Genomic DNA, 21,197 nt, shown 5'->3' with positions numbered 1-21,197 from the left:
GTGTTGTCAGGACCAATGAGGTGAGGTCAGTGTTGGTGAAAGTTGGTGGCCAGAAAGGACACAGGTCAGGTTTCTTTTAACTTTCCAGACTAGACTGGGCCTACATGAACATGACACATTTTGTACAAGTCTGCTGTGAGGAACCTTGTCAAAGGTTTTACTGAAGTCTTTGTAGCCAATAGCGACTGCTTTTCCCTCCTCAATCATCTTAAACATCTCCTCAAAATACTCAATCAAGTTAGTGAGCCTTACCCCCACCTCCACCCCCCCACACACAAAACCATGCTGTTTATTGCAAATAAGTCAATTTGCTTCTAAATGTGTATTGATCATGTCCCTGAGAATCTTTGCATTAATTATTGACATGAAACTCAAGGACCTGTAATTTCTTGGATTATCCTTGTTACCTTTCTTAAACAATGGGACAACATTGGCTATTCTCCAATCCTTTGGGACCACACCTCCAGCCAAAGAGGATGCAAAGATGTCTGTGAGCCCAGCTCCAGCAGTTTGTTCTTTTGCGTCCCTCAATATTATGGGATAGATCCCATCAGGACCTGGGCACTTATCTTCCTAATTACTTTTTAAGGTGTACAGCACCCCTTCCTTTTTAATAGCAATTTGACTTAGAAAGTTTGCATGCCCTTCCCTGAGGTTATTCTCTACCAATTCTTTCACTTTGGTGAATACCAACACAAAATATTTGCTTGGGACCTCACCAACCTCTTCTGGTTCCACACATTGATTCCTTCCTTGGTCCTTGATTGGACCAACCCTTTCTCTGGCTACCTTGCTTATTTTTCTTAATTCTATTTGCTAGCGACTTTTCATGATCCATTTTAGCCCTTCTAATTCCTTCTTTAAGTTCACATCTTGAAAAATGTCATATTACAGAGAAGGAAATGCTGGATGGCTTAAAACGCACAGAGTGGATAAATTCCTGGAACCTGATCAGGTGTGCCCTAGAACTCTGTGAAGCTGAGGAAGTGGTTGCTGAGCCCCTTGCTGAGATATTTGTATCATCGATAGTCACAGGTGAGGTGGTGGAAGACTAGAGATTGGCCAATGTGGTCCTATTATTTACATAAAGTGGTAAGGAAAAATCAGGGTGGTGCTGGAGGGTTGCTTTTCAGACTGTGACCAGTGGTGTGCCACCAGGATCAGTGCTGGGTCCACTGCTCTTTGTCATGGAGGTAAATAATTTGGATGAGAACATAAGTATGATAAACTTACAGTTGACACCAAAATTGGTAGTGTAGTTGACAGTGAAGAAGGTTACATCAGACTACAACAGGTTCTTGATTAGATGGGCTAATGAGCCGAGGAGTGGCAGATGGAGTCATTTAGATATATGTGAGGTGCTGCATTTTGGAAAGGCAAATTAGGTCAGGACTTGTACACTTAATGATAACATCTTGGGTAGTGTTGCTGAATAAAGGGACTTTGGAGTGCAAGTTCATAGCTCCTTGAAAGTAGAGACCCAGGTAGATAGGATAATGAAGAAGGCGTTTAGTATGCTCTCTTTAATTGGTCAGAGCGTTGAATATAGGAGTTGGGAAATCATGTTGTGGCTGTACAGGACATTGGTTAGACTACTTTTGGTGTATTGTGTGCAATTCTGGTCTCTGTCCTATCGGAAAGATGTTATGAAACTTGAAAGGGTTCAGAAAAGATTTACAAGCATGTTGCCAGGGTTGGAGGGTTTGAGCTCTAGGGAGAGGTTGAATAGACTGGGACTGTTTTCCCTAGAGTGTCGGAGGCCAAGGGGTGACCTTACAGAGGTTTATGATATCCGTGAGAGGCATGGATAGGGTAAATAGACAAGGTCTGTTCCCCGAGGTGGAGGAGTCGAAAGCTAGAGGGCAAAATTATAAAAGGAACCTAATTTTTTTTTAGATTCCCTACCGTGTGGAAACAGATCCTTCAGCCCAACAAGTCCACACTGACCCTCCAAAGAGCAACCCACCCAGACCCATTCCACTACATGACTAATGCACCTAATACTATGGGCAATTTAGCATGGCCAGTTCACCTAACCTGCACATCTTTGGACTGTGGGCGGAAACTGGAGCACCTGAAGGAAACCCACGCAGACATTAGGACAACGTGCAAACTTCACATAGACAGTTGCCCGAGGCGGGAATTGAACCCATGTCTGTAGTGCTGTGAAGCAGTAGTGCTGTGAAGCAGCAGTGCTAACCACTGAGCCAATGTGCTGCTCTAAGGGGTTACATTTTCATGCAGAGGATGGTGTGTGTGTGTGTATGGAATGAGCTGCCAGAAGAAGTGGTGGAGTCTGGTACAATTACAGTATTTAAAAGGCATCTGGATGGATATATGAATAGGAAGGGTTTAGAGGGACATGAGCCAAGTGCTGACAAATGGGACTAGATTAGGTTAGGATCTCTGGACGGAATTGGACCGAAGGGTTTGTTCTTGTGCTGTATATCTCTATGACTCTATGGGTAGAGCTGGGAGTTGTAAGTTTTGGATTTGGGGAGGCAGTCAGGTCAAGGGTTGTCAGATACAAGGCTCTCCAGCATTGAGACAGTGAGTGGTGAGTTGAAGGTTTAGCTTGATAGTTAGGAATTGAAGTAAGTTTTTAATCTTTTAATGTTGTTTGGGTAGCTATTAAACCTAAGTGAGTCCAAACCCTTGGAAATTTTTGACTTTGAGAGACTTTCTCAGTGGCTTCCAAATGCTGGGGAATTGCCAATCAGAAATTTTAATTTCCTGGTCAGTTTCAGCTCCAGGACTTCTATATAATCTTGACATGTACCTGCCAGTTGATGCTACAGAAACGGCTCTGCCGACTGGAAATTCTGGGCAGTTATCTGCCTGTTTATATTATTGCTACTTGATGCAGTTCTAATCCACATTAGTTTGCAGTTTTCAACATTGCAAAATTAATGGCACTTCACAGCCAGTTAACTACTTGAGAAATTATTTTTGGGGATGCTGAGGTAATCAAGGTCATCATATAAAAACAAGCTGTTTTGTTTATTTATAGAGAATAGTTTTCATTGTGATGAGACAAATGTGAGATGTAGCCCTAAATTGCAAGTACAGTGCTGTGCAAAATTATATTGACAAAGGCCAGTCTTTACTGTATTCATCTTCAGAACTATTGTTCCGTTATGCAATTCAATATTTTCATTCGCAAGGTGCTTTCGAGCACACTGTATTCCATGCCAAGTCAGATCTTCATCTTTCTCAAACAAATGGGAAGAAACCTGAATTACATGTGCTGAATCACGACATATCAGTTTAGCTCAGCTGGAAGCGCTCTCGCCTCTGAATTACAGGATTATTTCACAACAATAAATACATCCAGTGTTACTGATGTTGGCAAGGAAGCTTATGTCCAGGGACAGTATTTCTGTGGAGTTTTGTGAATAAGCAAGCTGAAATACAGAAATAAAACAAGATACCAGAAGTGCACAGAAGCTCAGTCAGTGTCTGCAAAAGGAAAATGTGGCATTTAAGATTTCTAAGTCTCCAATAGAGCAAAGATTGAATAATAACAGAAGCGCTCACAAAGTCGGAAAGCATTGAGGTGAAAAGGGAGGAAGGACAGAGGGTGAAGACGTTACTTAGAAATGGAGGAATTGGAAACTTACCAAAAAGGTTTTTAAATTTGTTCTTGGCATGTATATAATGTTTAAAAATGTGTTGCTGGAAAAGCACAGCAGATCAGGCAGCATCAAAGGAGCAGGAGAATCGACATTTTGGGCACAAGCCCTTCTTTCTCCATGTATATAATGTTGGAAAGGTTCCATTTACTGAAGCAAGAATTTGGTAATGACCTTTTGTTTCAACTACTGCATTCCATAAGGTAGAGATGCACAAACATATGGTGGTAGAGCAAGAGCCAGTGTTCTAGTATTTTCTTATCTGTCTCAACAAACTGTTTCTATTTCCACCAGGGTCACTGATGGTAGCTGAAGCACAAATAATCCACTTTATTTCCCGTACTTCTGTAAATATACATCAGTCAATTGAGGTAGCATTATAGGAGAAAGTGAGGACTGCAGATGCTGGAGATCAGAGTTGAAAATGTGTTGCTGGAAAAGCGCAGCAGGTCAGGCAGCATCAAAGGAGCGGGAGAATCGCGTTTCGGGTATGAGCCCTTCTTCAGGAATGAGGAATAAAAGGTAGATAGATTAGATTACTTAGTGTGGAAACAGGCCCTTCGGCCCAACAAGTCCACACCGACCCGCTGAAGGGTAACCCACCCATACCCCTACATTTACCCCTTATCTAACACTACGGGCAATTTAGCATGGCCAATTCACCTGACCCGCACATCTTTGGACTGTGGGAGGAAACCGGAGCACCCGGAGGAAACCCACGCAGACACGGGGAGAACGTGCAAACTCCACACAGTCAGTCGCCTGAGTCGGGAATTGAACCCGGGTCTGAGGCGCTGTGAGGCAGCAGTGCTAACCACTGTGCCACCGTGCCGCCCCTACGGGGAGGAGGGGCGTTGGAAGTGGGATAGGTGGAAGGAGGTTAAGGTGAGGGTGATAGGCCAGAGTGGGTGTGGGGTTGGAGAGGTCAGGAAGAAGATTGCAGATTAGGAAGGTGGTGCTGAGTTCGAGGGTTGGGACTGAGACAAGGTGGGGGGAGGGGAAATGAGGAAACTGGAGAAATCTGAGTTCATCCCTTGTGGTTGGAGGGATCCTCGGCGGAAGATGAGGCGCTCTTCCTCCAGCTGTCATGTTGCTGTGGTCTGGCGATGGAGGAGTCCAAGGACCTGCTTGTCCTTGGTGGAGTGGGAGGGGGAGTTGAAGTGTTGAGCCACGGGGTGGTTGGGTTGGTTGGTCCGGGTGTCCCAGAGGTGTTCTCTGAAACGTTCTGCAAGTAGGCAGCCTGTCTCCCCAATATAGAGGAGGCCACATCGGGTGCAGCGTCGATCACGTCTGGGGGGAAGTTGTGGTCTTTGAAGAAGGAGGCCCTCCAGACGTGATCGACGATGCTCTCCACCGCATTTCCACTTCCTGCTCCTCTGCCCTTGAGCCCTGCCCCTCCAATCGCAACCAGGACAGAACCCCACTGGTCCTTACCTATCCTCACCTCATCAACCTCCATATACAGCGTATCATCCGCCATCATTTCCGCCACCTCCAAACAGACCCCACCACCAGACCACAGCAACACGATGGCTGGAGGAAGAGCGCCTCATCTTCCGCCTAGGATCCCTCCAACCACAAGGGATGAACTCAGATTTCTCCAGTTTCCTCATTTCCCCTCCCCCCACCTTGTCTCAGTCCCAACCCTCGAACTCAGCACCACCTTCCTAGCCTGCAATCTTCTTCCTGACCTCTCCGCCCCCACCCCACTCCGGCCTATCACCCTCACCTTAACCTCCTTCCACCTATCGCATTTCCAATGCCCCTCCCCCAAGTCCCTCCTCCCAACCTTTTATCTTAGCCTGCTTGGCACACTCTCCTCATTCCTGAAGAAGGCTCAGGCCCAAAAAGTCGATTCTCCTGCTCCTTTGATGCTGCCTGAGATAGCATTATATTCAAATTATACCCTTTCAATTGCTCTCTTCTGGCAGTATAACGTCTTTCTTAATCTCACACCAAGTTCAGCCTGAAGTATGGAATAACCTATTATTCTGCTTACCTTTGGGGCCAATGTGACTTTAAAATCTCTTGATAGACATTGGATAAATATGAAACCCGTGTGAATTATAATTCTCTAATCTTATAACATTTATTGCCTATCCATTTAGTTACTGAGTTGCTTTAATAAGATGTTATGATTGATATTTTCATAATATGGTGAGAATCAGGCATCTGCTGTACATAAGAAAAACCGCCCAGTTCTGAGACAATCTGTGGTTGGTTGAATAAAAGACCATATGACAGCAGTGACATGCATTGAAAAGGATGCAAAATTAAAATCTACATAAATAACATATGAAAAAAAATTGAATTTAGTAAAAACAAAATGCTTTTTATTTATTCAGATGGCCGTACTGAGATTTCCACAGATGATGCCAACTTTAATCGAAGTTATGTGAAAAAGAAGTTGGAGCATGGCCTTTCTCGGATCTGGCAGGTTTGCGCCTCATTTGATGAAAGATTTTTATTTTTCAATCCAGCAGATGGTTTCTATTTTAAATCTCTAGGAATTTTGCTGTTTTAAAACTGCAGGACTTTGTTATAAGATACCTGTTTACTCCATCGTAAAGTCTTGCAAACTTGAAATCTCAGACACCTTTTTGCTACGTAGCCATTTGTATAAATTGACTCTTACATAGATCTTGAATATGAGATTGCAAAATTGTGTGGGTGTATGTGTGGGGGGAGTGATGTGCATGTGTGTGTGTGCGCGCACATGGTCTTGATCAAGTGTGTGCTTGAGAGGGGAGGTGTGAGAGCATAAGTGTGTGTGTGTGTGTGTGTGTGTGTGTTTGTGTGAGAGAGACAGTATATGCCTGTGAGAGAGTGAGTGTGTATGAGAGAAAGAAAAGCAATGTGCCAGAGATATTGAAATTTTAAAAAAAAATGTTGTTGGAGAAATTTAGCAGCTCTGACACCATTTGTGGAGAGAGAAACTGAGTGAACATTTATCACTTTATTTTTTTGGAACTAACTTTGAGCATTGAGTATCTCCACTTAATATTTTAAGAGCCGGAGTTAGTATATGAGCATGAATAAATTGGCTGACGGCATTGTTTGAATGCATGGATCGTTTTCAGATCAGCAAATTATGACTATTGGGATATCACTGAAATCATTGCTGGGGCTATTACTTTCCACTCTACATCAATAATTTTGGAAGAGCAGACTAACTTGATGACGATCCATCAATAGATTGGACGATAAGTTGTGAAGACCATGATTGGAAACCATAAAGGATATAGATTGCTCAGGTGAATGCTGAGAAGTTGGTAGATGGAATAATGTGTGGCAGATCATCAGGTTGTCCACATGGGTAAGAAGAATGGGAAACCAGAGTATTATTTAAATGGAGCAAGTCCACAGAAAAGTGCAATAGAGGGGGATCTGGGTATTGTCATTCATGGCTAGCAAGTTAACATGCCAGTGTAGCAACTTATCAGGAAGGCAAATAACAATATTGACTTTAATACAAGGGAATGGTAATACTGAAATGGAAGCCTTGATAGAATTGTACAGAGCATGGGTGAGACCATCCTTACAGTACTCTGTACACAGTTTTTGTCTCATCCTTTAAAGAGCAGTTTGCTTGCTTTCAAGGCAGTTCAATGAAGATTTGTAAAATTGATTTCTGGAAAAATGAGGAAGAGAGATTAGGCCAATGCTCATTGAGGTTGATAACATTGAGAGATGACCTTCTTCAAACATATAAAATTCTGTGGGAAGTTGACAGGGTTTGTGCTAAAATGATATTTCTCCTTGAGGAGAATCTGTAAGTAAAGAACATAGTTCCAGAAATAAGGCAGAGATTTCAGAGTCATTAACATTAGGAATTCTCTCCCCTGTCTCGCAGTGAATGCTGAAAGTTGAATATATTTCAAGCTGAGAGAGACAGATTTTTGATCTGCAAACTGATCTTGATTGTTACTGAAAGCTAAAAATAAATTCCTGAACCAATTGCATGGATTTGAATCGGTGTGTAATGCTCATTTGATGCAGTTCATTTTTGATTTAACTATGGGATATGGTAAACTGGTATGTCTGTCTAATATTATCATGAGTGTGACCACTAACTTAACCCAAAAAATCTGCAAGTATTTCTGCAAGCAATAAAATTCTATTTAGCTTTACTACTTTGACTTCTTAAATTATGAAGTTAATGTTGAATGAATTTAATGATCCAAATCATGAATTTAATGAGTTCTTGTACTGATATTGACTGTCATATTCTTGTTCTCCAGGATGTTCAATTAAAAGCAAAAACATATTTGCTTGGAACCGATTTATCCAGTTTCAAGTATGACGATTTTATTTTTGTACTGGACATTATTAGCAGGTATTAGGACAATACCTTACTAAATATTGGCTATTTTTTTGATTTATTGTATTTGTACATACTAAACGTATTTAAAATCTCAATGTTATTTGTTTGCAAACCAGACTAATGCAAGTTGGTGAAGAATTTTGTGGCAGTAAATCCGAGGTGTTGCAGGAGTCTATTCGAAAACAAAGTGTGAATTATTTTAAAAGCTATCACAGGTAAAAGTTATTTACATTTACATGAATGCTTTTTACTTTGCTCTTTAATAGAATCTGGGTGTTGCTGGCTCGGCCTTCTTATTTCTAATTGCTCTTTACAATGTTGGCAAGTGAACTGCTTGAACTACTGCAGTTCCTTGGGAATAGATACATCTGCATTGTTGTTAGGGTGGACCTCCCAAATTTTGACTGAATGACAGGGGGAAAAAAAAAATCACTGATACATTTGCAATAAAGCTTCACTGGAGGAAGCATTAAGCGTGGAGTTGCAAACTGAAGTCAATAAGAGGGTTCCCTCCCTACCCGCACCAACCTCAAAGAAATGATTCCTTACTAAGAACAGGTGTCTCGCTTGCCTGAATTAAAATACATTCTCACCTTCACACCAACATCTTTTCTCCGTGCGTGCTGTAAGTTTTCATACTACCTCCCATGTCCCTGTTCTGTCACCTATGAAGAATGTAGAATAAAGTGTTTGCCATTCAATCCTTGATGCCTGTTCTGCTAATCTGTTCAATTATAGGTGACTTGTAGACAATGTTAATCAATCTGTTCAGACGTGTTAGAACACCTATCCAGAGCAGGTGGAACTTCAAGCTGGACCTTCTGGCTCAGATGTCACTCTGCACTGAAGAGCCATAATTCCGAATCCTAACCCTGGTTCCTTTCTTTGGTTCCATATCACTTCAGAAAAGTTTTGAAATTTTCAGTTTGTCCTGCCTTTAGTTTTTTTTTCAGAAAGCTAGATTTCCATGAACTTTTGGTGAAGTACTACTTGTTAACTTGAATGGCCTAGTTTTATACGGTTATTCCCTCCTGGAAGCAATGGTTACTCACTTCTATTCTATCAATTTGTTTAATTATTTCAAACACCTCAATTATGCCTTAACTATTCAAGGGAGTATCAAGGTTCATCTATGTGATATGTCCTTAATTTGATATTTTAGCCTTGGGTGTTCTTCAATGAATTTGTGCTATACCTCCTCCAAGCTAATATTTTCTTATTGATGTAAGACACCTAGAAGTAAATGAAATACTGACAAAAAAACAAATTGCTGGAAGAGCTCAGCAGGGTTAGCAGCATCTGTGGAGAGAAATCAAAGTTAATATTTTGGGTTCAGTGACCCTTCTCCAGAAAATCCTTCCATTCTGAAGAAGGGTCACTGAACCCAAAATATTAACTTTGATTTCTCCCCACAGATGCCAGACCTGCTGTGATTTTCCAGCAATTTCTGCTTTTGATTCGGATTTCCAGATCCACAGTTCTTTTGTAACACTTAAAACATAGATTAACTCCTCTCAGACGCTCCCTCCAGGATGGACTGCATGACCATCTGACTACTCCTTATGCTAAGGCCACCATAGCAGCTACAAAACCACTCAAACGATAGAATTTTAAATTAGCATAAGGTACATCTCCATCAAAAGGAGGCATTGAATACAGAATTGACTGGCCCAGAGAAGACAGGATGGTTGTCGATGGGAAATATTCAGCCAGGATTTCGGTGACTGGTGGAGTTCCACAGGGATCTGTTTTGGGATCCCTGCTGTTTGTGATTTTTATAAATGACTTGGATGAGGAAGTGGAAGGGTGGGTTGGTGAGTTTGCCGAAGACGCAAAGGTTGGTAGAGTTGTGGATAGTGTGGAGTGCTGTTGTAGGTTGCAACTGGACATTGACAGGATGCAGAACTGGGCTGAGAGGTCGCAGATGGAGTTCAATGTGGAAAAGTGTGAAGTGATTCATTTTGAATAGTCAAATTTGAATGCAGATTGCAGAGTTAAAGGCTGGATTCTCGGCAGTGTGGAGGAACAGAGGGATATTGGGGTCCATGTCTGTGGATCCCTCAAAGTTGCCACACAAGTTGATAGGATTGTTAAGAAGGCATATGGTGTGTTGGCTTTCATGAGCGGGGGGATTGAGTTGAAGAGCCATGAGGTTATGCTACAGCTGTATAAAGCCCTGGTTAGATCACAGTTGGAATATTGTGTTCAATTCTAGTCGCTTCATTATAGGAAGGATGTGGAAGCTTTAGGGAGGGTGAGAGGACATTTACCAGGATGCTGCCTGGCTGGAGGACACATCATATGAAGTAAGTTTGAGGGTGCCAGGACTTTTCTCATTGCAGCAAAGAAGGATGAGGTGACCTGCTAGAGGTGTACAAGATTGAGAGGCCTAGATAGAGTGAATAGTCAGAGACTTTTTTCGCAGAGTGGAAATGGCTATCACAAGGGGACATAATTTTACAGTGATTGGAGGAAGGTTTAGGGGAGATGTCAGAGGTAGGTTCTTTACACAGAGTGTGTTAGGTGCATGCAATGTACTGCCAGTAGTGGTAATAGAGTCAGATACATTCGGGACATTTAAGTGACTCTTGGATAGGCACATGGATGATAGTAAAACGAAGGGTATGTCAGTTAGTTTGGTCTTAGCATAGGATAAAAGGTCAGCACAATATCAAGGGCCTGTACTGTGTTGAACTGTTCGATGTTCTAAAATCACAGTTTCTCCCACACACAGAATTACTCAAAACTGACCAAATAAAAATGCTGGCTCTTCATTTAAAATAAAAAATCTTCTGGATTTTTCTCGTGGCCCTGTCCTTATGATCGTGATTCTGTGTTTAAATTATGGATTGCTCATAATGTTATTGCCCCTGTATCCAAAACAGTGTAAATCATGACTGCCAGAAGGTCCAGCAGGAAATCAGACATTGCATATTGAGGAATTTTCAATTTTGGAAAGGTCTTCAATTCATAATATTACTTGCATTTATGTTATAAAAATCCATTCAAGAATACAGAATGCACAGTGGGTCACTTTTGCTTTAATAAAGACTCAAAAAAATTTCACATCATCTTCAGAAAAAAATATTCTTAGGTTTTCAGATGCAGCAAGAAACTAAACTATCAGTATTGAAGAAGGTCTGAAACAAATACATTTTGGGATTCTTGGATTGAGGAGTTGGTTGTGAACAGTATTGTGTGTGGGAACTCATTCACATAAGGCTGTGGGTAAATGCAAAAAGAATGAAAAAATATGCACATTATTAGAAGTGTAACATGTTTGTGTTGAAAAAGCTACAACGTCTTGAACATGTGTTAGCACCCTGGTTACACATCTTTAAGTGCAAATGTGAAGACACTTCCGAGCCTTTATTTCTGTTTGGACTTGGTACAGAAAAAGGCACTTTATGCTGCATTCCTAATTGTTCTCATTCTGTGAATACAAATATGTGAATAGTGCTGTTTTAAAATGGCCATTGCTGGTGGATTTCAAAGTGATGAAGCACGCTGATATTGTGAAAGGATGTTGAAACAGCTATGAAGTTTACTTTCAAAACTGCTTCAGCTTGAAGCTTGAATATTGGTCGGTAGAAAGAAGGAAGAGAGAAATTTATAACCCAAATGTGTTTACCAACCTAAACCGTTATCTTTGTATAAAATAAAATTTATAATTAAAAGATTGCAGTCATTCCTCCATATCTGCAAGGGTTCTGTTCCTAAGAACTCCTGCAAATGATGAAATTCAAGTGCAGAGATTGTTTAAAAATATGTTAAAAATCACGATGCGCGTTTTTTGTCCATGGATGTTGACTGTTGTTGAGACTTAGTTTTTAGTGCAAATAGGTGAATTTATGATTTCCTACATAGAGGATTTACCATAATTAACTTTTTTCTTTGTAGAATACGCCTTGAAGAGCTACGAATGTTTTTAGAAAATGAAACCTGGGAACTATGTCCTGTGAAATCAAACTTCAGTATTTTGCAATTGCACGTAAGTGATTGATTAGAAATGGAGTTTGGGAAGCCTACTTTAATCCTCAAAGGAATTTTTCCTTCGGCTTCTGCCATTTTAATTGCCATTTAATTGCTGATCTCTGACTCCTATCTACTCTGCTTCAAATCCTGTTTTGATTTTTTTTTCCCCCCACTGATTCTTTGGATCTGGTCTTAATCCTTCCCTCTGTCACAAGTCTCGATCACTGTGTGTCACTATGTATCACTGTACACTGCAACTGACATCAACCCTTGGCAAACCCACTTTGTGCCTTCCTCCGTTTTAAAAAAATTGGAATTCATAAACAATTTCTTGCTTCCTGCAACTCAGGTAATTTGTGTCCATGCTGTGATTTCCCTTTGACTTCACAGGCTGTACTTCAACTGGCAAGCATGTTATCTATCAGTTTATTGAAATGCCTTTTTGGAAGTCCTTGTACACTATATCAACTGCATTACCCACATCATGCCTTTCCATGCCTCATCAAAAAAAAACTGAATCTAGCAAGTTGAATAAATTTACCTTTAACAAATCCATGCAGGATTTCCTTTGTCCAAGTAAATTGTTTGTCCTCAATTATACTGTCCAAATGTTTTCCAGCTAATGACATTAAACTAATTGTTCAGCAGTTGTTAGGCTTATACTGTAATAAAAGTACATAATACATGATTTTAATTTTGAAACTTGGGTTCTAAACTAGAAATAAATGTGTACTTGGGTTTCAGTTCTTAGTTCTGTGAAAATAGCTTTTTAAAGGGTCAGAAACTTATTTCTTTTAGCACTGGGCCAAGACAGCCTTTTTAAGAAATCAAATGATTTAAGCTAAATGAATCAGTAAGCCACCTGGTGAGGTAATAACTGAAGTTTTATGAAGTTGAGCATTTACAATTTATAAAAAAAACCCCGTATAATCAGATGTGCTGATTTATCAGCCTCCAAGTAGTCCTTGCGGAAAAATACAATCAATTAACTTGTGCCTGTGTCTTGGAGAATAATTTGGTAAAGTGCCAAAAGTTGCCAAAAGGTGACACTAGCAATTGCTCGTTGAGTAAGGAATTAGAGGGATGGAAGGAGTGACACTTCACTCGGGTTAAGTGTCAGTGAAGAATCTAGCTGGATAAAAAGTTGAATCTTTGATTTTGGTGTTCATGGTGACATCTTTCCAACTTTGTCCAAATATATTTTTTCTATTATGTATTAAATTTATGTTCTTTTATTTACAGTATATTGGTGGTCTTGTGTGAATATATGTAATGATTGACCACCACAATAATCAAGTGCAAAAAAAAGTTTTACTCTGGGATTTCACATGTCCAGTATTGCTGTCAGCTGTGATCGTAAGAATCCTGGTGCCCTTTTTAGAGCAAAAGTATAACATTTGCAATTTTCCTGTGCTATCCCTGTACCTAAGATAGATTATGTCTGGTGTCTCTAGTTTCCAATATCACTTTCCTCATTATCCTTGGATGCATCACTTCCAGTTTGGTGATTTATTAACTTGTTAGGTACTGCAATTCTATCTAATAGTGTCTCCATCTTAATTTTTCGCTCATGCAGTCTTTCAAACATTTCTTCCTTCACTGTAACTTGGGCAACATCATCTTCCTTGTTAAAGGCTCCAGTTGGTAGCTTCTTTCCTCCCTTTGTCGATTGACTTCATTTCTTCAGTGTGCCCCATTGTTTCTTTTACAAACTTTTTATTATTTGGAAGATTATAGAAAACCTTTCGATTCTGCTTTATGTTAGCAGCGAGTCTCTTTTCAAATTTTGTTAGCTTCTCTGGTTTGTTTTTACCTTTCCCCTGAACCTTTGAGATAAAGACTGTTTTCACTTGTATTAGCATCTGACATCAGTGATCTGCTTTGGGTACCCACTCATTGATAATACAGCAAACTCTATTTCACTGTGCTGCTTTTCCCAATCTTGGATTGTACTGAAACTGTCTCCTGTGTAAAGGCAGAAAATTATTCCATAGCAGTTTAGTTATTTCAGCACATTGTGCATGTGAAAATCACAATTGAAATGATTGGCTCCAAGCTTCCTTGTTGATTTTGAGGTTTTATGAGTCACTTTGTATTGTAAGCCCTTTGTTACTGCCCACTAAGATCTTAGTTCAAAGATACTCCTTGCCTGCAGCCCACCTGGTCTCAACACATTATTCTTTTTAACTGTCTTCAATATTTGTTTCATCTTTATCAATAATTACACTTGCCCTGAAGACTCCCTCCTCCTGAAGTATGAAAGCAGTCAGTAATTTAATTTGAAGTCAATGACATTTTATGAGCAATGTGATCAGGATGTGTACCTTTTCTCAGTAATTGAATACTGTTGCACCATTGAAAAGTTCATGCTTTTTTGTTTCCATTTTTTAGATGTAGTTATAGTTTTCAAATACATTACAATCATTCTTTCAATGTTTATTCTTGATTGACTTAGCAAACAATCTTTGTGTCTTTACACAGACTTTATGGGGCACTCTTATTATGATGTTAACTCTCCTATTGTCACATGGATGTGTTTTTCTGCTTGTACTCTTATCCACTCCTCTATTAGCTGTTTCTTCATGATTTCAAAGCTTAGATTAGATTACTTACAGTGTGGAAACAGGCCCTTCGGCCCAACAAGTCCACACCGACCCGCCGAAGCGCAACCCACCCATACCCCTACATTTACCCCTTACCTAACACTATGGGCAATTTAGCATAGCCAATACACCTGACCCGCACATCTCTGGACTGTGGGAGGAAACCGGAGCACCCGGAGGAAACCCACGCAGACACGGGGAGAACGTGCAAACTCCACACAGTCAGTCGCCTGAGTCGGGAATTGAACGCAGGTCCCTGGCGCTGTGAGGCAGCAGTGCTAACCACTGTGCCACCATGCCGCCCAAAAGCCTGTCTTTCTAAAAGAGCAATTATAATTATACTGTCTTTATCAGATTGAAATGGTGATTTTAATACTTTATTCCCTCTTCGATCAGATGAGGTTTGGGTTCCTTTGTTTAAAACTTATTTGGATGTGTATGGGAGATGTTTATACCAAAAAAATGGTATTACAAGAATAAAGTTTTTGTACTTTTCTTTAAAGATAAGCTTCTAATGAATTATTTTACAAATAATTTCCAATCAAAAGGTTCCACACTTGTTCATATCTCTGTCCAACCAGATTCATGTAGTGTACATACTAGTTTAGTTCACATAACTATATTATCCAATCATATTTAAACTAATACACATGATTACATTATCCAATCATTTTGTACCATTCACATCTTCTAGCTGTAAGTTAATATTCTAACTGTTGGTATGTACATGTGATTACCAGAAAGCTTATACTGATTACTTTTGCCTTTTCCCCATTTTAAGAAGGTACCCTAGACACTAACTTTTTTTCTTATTTTAAAGGTAGATGTGAAGAGCCTGTTCCAAATTCGACTGGTCACACTTATTGGCAGTAAACAAAATACAATTTATTTAAATACTATACTTAAAATGCAAACCAAAGAATGAGGAATTTAGAATAACTTAACTACTGGAAAACTTAACTGAATAATAGATACAGTATCTATCACTAATTACCTGTTCCAATATTGAAAGATCCCATAAACATGCCTGTTCACAAAAAAGGTATATTAAGACACAGATTCTTAATGCAGTTCTCCAAACCAAGAGGAAAAAAAATGGAGAGATTTCAGAGGAAGCAGTAGCTTGGAATCATTCACTGAAGCTCCAACTCTTCTGAGACCCCAAACAGCTTCTGACTGCTGAAGCTAAAAGAAGATGAGAAAGCCTGGTGTGTGTGAGCTGGCCACACCCATTCAAGTTGTTTCCATTGTTCCAACCTTTTGCAAAAAAACCCGAGGTCTTCTCATGTTTACTCAGTGCTTCTGGTAGATTGCTTGGTACCTCTGTCTTTTCAATCTCTCTTCAATATAAAACCAAGACAAAATAACCTTTTTAAAGTGGCAGTGTCATCACAGTGACAATGCAACAAATTACTATTAGTTTTGTTTCATTGATCATATATGCTGTGGAATTGTGTCCTTATTTATTTGCTTTGATTGAAGTGCAATGCTTTTGCTGTCATTGACCTAAATTCTATTCCATTCTCATGATTTTAATGCAAAGCTGTTGCTTCTAGGAGTTTAAATTTATGCGGCAGTCACGTTCCCCTTCTATGTCACCCAGCAAGCAATATACAACAACGCCAGTCACAACGGGATCTCTATTTGACCAGTATCAAAATGGTGGAAATCCATTTGAACACCAGGCAGACATCAAAGATGATGAATCAGAAGATGTTCTTGCTGCTAATGGGGTATGGCCCTGTCCATTTACTGTTATAAAGGTTTATTTTCTACTTCAAACATAATTACTGTTTTCACTTTTTTGGTTAGTGATTAAATGCAAGCAGTTTTGTTCCCAGTGCTGGGATGGTCAACGGTCAGAATCACCAAATCTATTCTTACACCATTTAGTAGAGAGCGCTTTTATCTCATGAGTCAATCTCGAGTTGAACATAATTCCCACAGATGAATGGTACATTTAAGTTACAGCCTGTGGAATATTGTTTGAATTTTTGTTAGTTTCATTGCCTTCTCTTGTATGGATAACATTGATTTCATTACAATCTCTGTAAGGATCAATAATTTAAAAAAAAATTGAACCCCTAAAGGATGACTGGACAAGACTTTACCTTCTAAGGCTGTTACTGTAACAATACACAAAAATATTACAGGTTAAATATCTCTGGAAGCAACATCAAATTTAAACCATATAATAGAACATTCCACTTTTTTAAGTTCAATTGGAAGCCTATTTCACACAATACCTTTATCAGTCCAAGGTGATTCATAGCTCCAAATTTACCCCTCTTCTATTCCTTTTTCATCCTCTGAACTTTTGATCACAGCTGCATTCACAGTGAGGTGTTGTTTTAGATTTGTCTTCCTGTACAAACCTGGTAAATCATCCTGCCTTGTTTTAACTCCTCATGAATTCTGGTAAATTCAAACCAAGCATGAGCTTCAATCTACAGTACTGTGTCATTTAGCCACAATGTCATGTAGCTTCAGATGCTCTTGCCAACCAGATTCTGGGAGAATAATCTTGACTGAGTATTTTCAGGAAGAACTAGATTCTGCTTGCTCCAAGTTCATCTCTATGGAAATGTAAATCAGATAGGCCTTGTACTGAGACAAAAATGTCAAATAGCTATCCTTAAGACCCCAATTGTCTTTTGAATAGACGACAGTTTAAAGCAGAACTGCTTACAATTCTACGTATGTAATATTTTTCAGTCTTCATAATCTATCCATTTAGCACTCAAGCTGCTGCTACCATCTCGAAGTATAAGCCCATTACAGCTTCTTCCCAGGGATATCTGGGCCAACTTTAATCTCTGAACAATCTCCCAATCCTGCTGCCAAGAAATCTTCAGGAAATGTCATGTGACCCTCTTCGGTTTACCTTAAATTGAAAAGGCAGTCCTAAAATGTTAAAACTCATGCACCTCAAAATTTCCAAGTACAGCATGTGTATGAAATAATTATTAATTTAACCAGCATATTCTAGTTGATATTTCATTAGCTGAATTACAAGTTCACAGTAATTAAACTGAGAATTGTTTTTGACAACAGTATGAATCTGATGAGTTGGAGAAAAGTGTTTATCAAGACTATGATAGTGACAGTGATGTTCCAGAAGAGCTTAAAAGAGACTATGTGGATGAGCAAACTGGTGACATTCCTGTGAAAAGGTAATGTGCTGAAAATATTTTAATTGGATGGTCATAGGTATTGTGCATTTCACACATTGGTCTTAATTAAAGTCTATGGAATGTTTTTGCATCGTTTGCCAGCATTTTATGTTGAATATTTGTATTATTTACACCACTGCACTTCCACTTTTTTATGGGTGGTGTTACAAATCAGGTAATCTAATAGTTTTGTCTAGCACTGGCAACATAATAACCAGATTAATCTATTAAAATGATTTGGTAAGCAAAAGCCAGCATGTACGCATGTATCAGTCAGATATGATATGGTGCTGTTGGACTGGGGTGGGCAAAGTCAAAAATCATGTGACACCGGGTTATAGTCCAACAGGATTATTTTAAACTGCAAGCTTTCAGAGCCCCTGCTTCTTCCTCAGGCCGCTAGTGCAAGAGAACACATTAGATGCAGAATTTATAAGTGAAAGATCAAAGGGTCATACAACTTATGCAAATGTATTGAACAAACCTAGCTGGCTTCTCGGTCTTTAATCAGATAGAATGGAGGTGCAGGTTTTGATTGATTAATAAGTAAATCCCAGAATTTCTTTCAAGTTCCAGCCCCAAGATAACTTAAAGTTTTGTCAGAATAAATAGGACAGCTCAAGTCAGACAATGCATTTTAGGTGTGAGGCCATGTTTCAAGTCTGATTGTATCTCAACCTGGAGTCAGACTGGTTTTATTTCCAAAGTAGGAATTTACAAAATGCCACATCGACTGACTGTCTACAGATTGTGTGCTTTTTGAACACAATAGGATGTACCTGCAAATACAAATCTGAAATGCAGGTTCACCTTTCACTTTCCCAATAAACCTGTTGGACTATAATCCAGTGTTGTGATTTTTGAGTCAGTCAGATAAGAAGACTTAGGGCTTGCAATTCTCCTCCTTTATGTTATAATACACAAAAGGTCACGTACAATTGCCACCATGTTCTGTACATCCAAACTGTCAGGTCATATTGTTGAGGATATGATTAAGTCAGGTTTAGTTACACATAAGACATCACAGACTAAAACGTGAAAAGATTATCGCAGTAGACACCGTAATGGAATGATGGCATTTGTGTTCTGTTGAAGAACTGGACCCCTGGCGGATCTCGGTTCCACGATCAGTCAATAAAGACTTGCAATCGGTCTGGTCTTTTAAGACTTCACTCTTTGTTTCTTCATATGGCCGGGCACAGAGCATGCAGAAACACAGAGATTATACACCTCTGTGTTCCTCAGAGGAGCTGCGCACATGACTTAAACAAAGACATTTTTATACATTTCTTAAAGAAAGGTACAGGCTATGATCCCATAGTACATTCAGACAATTATCAATTAATACACGATATTGCTTTATTTGACAGTTACTTTGGTCCAGTGATATATCCTGGGAACCAACTTTGTTTTCCAGCACTCAGGCCACCCTTATCTCACTAACCGAGCCATTGCACCTGCTTCTGAAAGTCAGTTAGGATGGCCAGTAATGTCTGATCCAGTCTAGTTATTTCTATGCTGTAAGGGAAGCATTGTCTGCTAATCTCCATTGAGGCAGACTGTAGTTAGTCAATTATGCAGCTATAGCAGAATTAAAAACCATTTTATGCAGCTTTTAGCAGAATTGTCAATTTGCAGGCTAGAAGCTATTTTGTCATATTTTTTGCATTGGAAAGCCATTTATTGCCACCAGAGTTATAAAGAACATCTGGTAAGTGATTGTTCCTGACAACTGGTTACCTCAGCCTGTATTCAGGTTTCAGATCCTCATTGTAAAGGATAAAATCAAAATTAAGATTTGAGCAATATGTTTCTTAGTCAGCTTACTATATCAATGGCTTTCAAACTGACGTTTGGAGAGACCTTCCATCGGGTTTTCATTACAGTGCCTGCTGACAGATTGGAAAAATGGACAACAGCCCAAGGTGCCATTTTCAAGATTAAATGAGTGAACAGCAACTAGAAAGGTTCTGTGCTTCCCTCGTGTCTCTCATATCCCTCTGCATCTCTAATGTTCACTCCGCAAGCTCATGCCCTCTCAATTATGCTCTTGACAAGAATAGACAGTGTATTGAGGAGCATTCATAGCCCACTGACTAATGTTTATAAAAAAAAGTACCAAGCATTAGTAAAGCACTCTTAGCATGCAGAATTTCCATAAGTTTATATAGTCAAGGACCCTTAGAAGCTAAAGTTCAACCTCCCATACATGTTATAAAGGAAAAGCTCTGGAATTTGTGGAGCACCAGCCATACCTGGGCATCTCTCTCTGTTAAAAGACAGCCATTGACATAGAGATCAGATGTACCAGATCAGCCTTGTGCAACCTATGCCTTAGTGTGTTTGGCAATGGTGATTTTCGAAAAACAGTAGAAATCATAGTGTAAAGACCAATTATCAGCACACTCGCTATACTGCAGTGAGACCAAGCTTTGTATCAGTCTCACAAAAGATCAATATTGAAATTAACAGAATTGTTATGGTGCAGAAGGAGGCCATTTGCCCTTTGTACCTGCACTGTATTTTGCCACATCCTCTGAATATGATGGGAGGGCAGTCGAGCAAATGCTCGTGTCCATCATGAAACCAGTTCCACAAGCATTCAGGTAAACTTCCTGCAAAATAAACTGCAGTGGACTGGACTGTGTGTTTCAATGGCTGAATAGCATGGCTGCCTGCAAGTTGTGTTCTCTCAACTTTGAAACGGCCAGCATTGCACAGGAAGAAAAAGGGAGTGCTTCCAAACACGCTGAAGTGCAGCAGTATTGACGCTACTGTTGTATGGAGTTTGTTACCAAGTATTTACAGTGGTGAAAATGTTGATCAAACTGAATCATGCTCGAGACCAAACACTGTAATGATACGGAAGAGTGGTGACCAAGAAGGAAAGAAAAGGAAGAAAGCACTGTCCTGTGCCAAGTGTCTGGGTAAAGAATTGCCTTGCTCAGTCACACAAAGACTCATGGGAGAAAATTGCAAGCCTGAGTAGATATAGTCTTTGAATTGAGGGACAGCTAATAATGATTGAGGTACAATAATTTTCGAATTCATGACAATGAAAAGGGGTTTGTCTGCAAAAAGGATTTGAACATCAGTGATTTACACCATAAAACCTTTGTGGAACCAGTCACTGACTTTCCAATAATGCAATGTTGTATGTGGATCACGAGATTGCTTTGTCAACTGCTGGGGGCCTCTGCTGGGTTAGGGTTGGGGGTGAATTTTAAACCAACCAGGAATGGCCTGAAACAAGTCATTTTTTTGCCACTGGAAATTGAATTACAAACTCCAATAAGCAGGCCTGCATTTAACTGAGAAATCAGCTGGGGCAGAATATTTTTGAATGAGCACTACATTGAAACAGGGTTAATTAATAATCTATGATAAAGATACAATAATCTATGATAGCTACACCTTTTATGTCCAGTTCCCAATAAAAAGGGTTATTCTCTTTCGCTCTTGCTTTTCCACTAGTATATCCCTAATTTCT

The 21,197-nt window shown here is 39.6% G+C and overlaps 1 protein-coding gene across 1 annotated transcript in view; it reads left to right on the top strand.

The window, feature by feature from the left end:
• Positions 1-21,197, top strand: part of vps50 (VPS50 EARP/GARPII complex subunit) — a 192,079-nt gene that overhangs the window by 109,324 nt on the left and 61,558 nt on the right. The window contains exons 14-19 of the mRNA XM_060824779.1: positions 5,978-6,069; positions 7,874-7,968; positions 8,073-8,171; positions 11,857-11,947; positions 16,091-16,267; positions 17,589-17,707. Coding sequence (XP_060680762.1) covers positions 5,978-6,069; positions 7,874-7,968; positions 8,073-8,171; positions 11,857-11,947; positions 16,091-16,267; positions 17,589-17,707 — 673 coding nt within the window. The remainder of the gene's footprint in view (positions 1-5,977; positions 6,070-7,873; positions 7,969-8,072; positions 8,172-11,856; positions 11,948-16,090; positions 16,268-17,588; positions 17,708-21,197) is intronic.

The sequence above is a fragment of the Hemiscyllium ocellatum genome, chromosome 5, assembly GCF_020745735.1.
Source record: "Hemiscyllium ocellatum isolate sHemOce1 chromosome 5, sHemOce1.pat.X.cur, whole genome shotgun sequence".
NCBI lineage: Eukaryota > Metazoa > Chordata > Chondrichthyes > Orectolobiformes > Hemiscylliidae > Hemiscyllium > Hemiscyllium ocellatum.
This window is presented reverse-complemented; position numbering and strand designations above follow the sequence as displayed.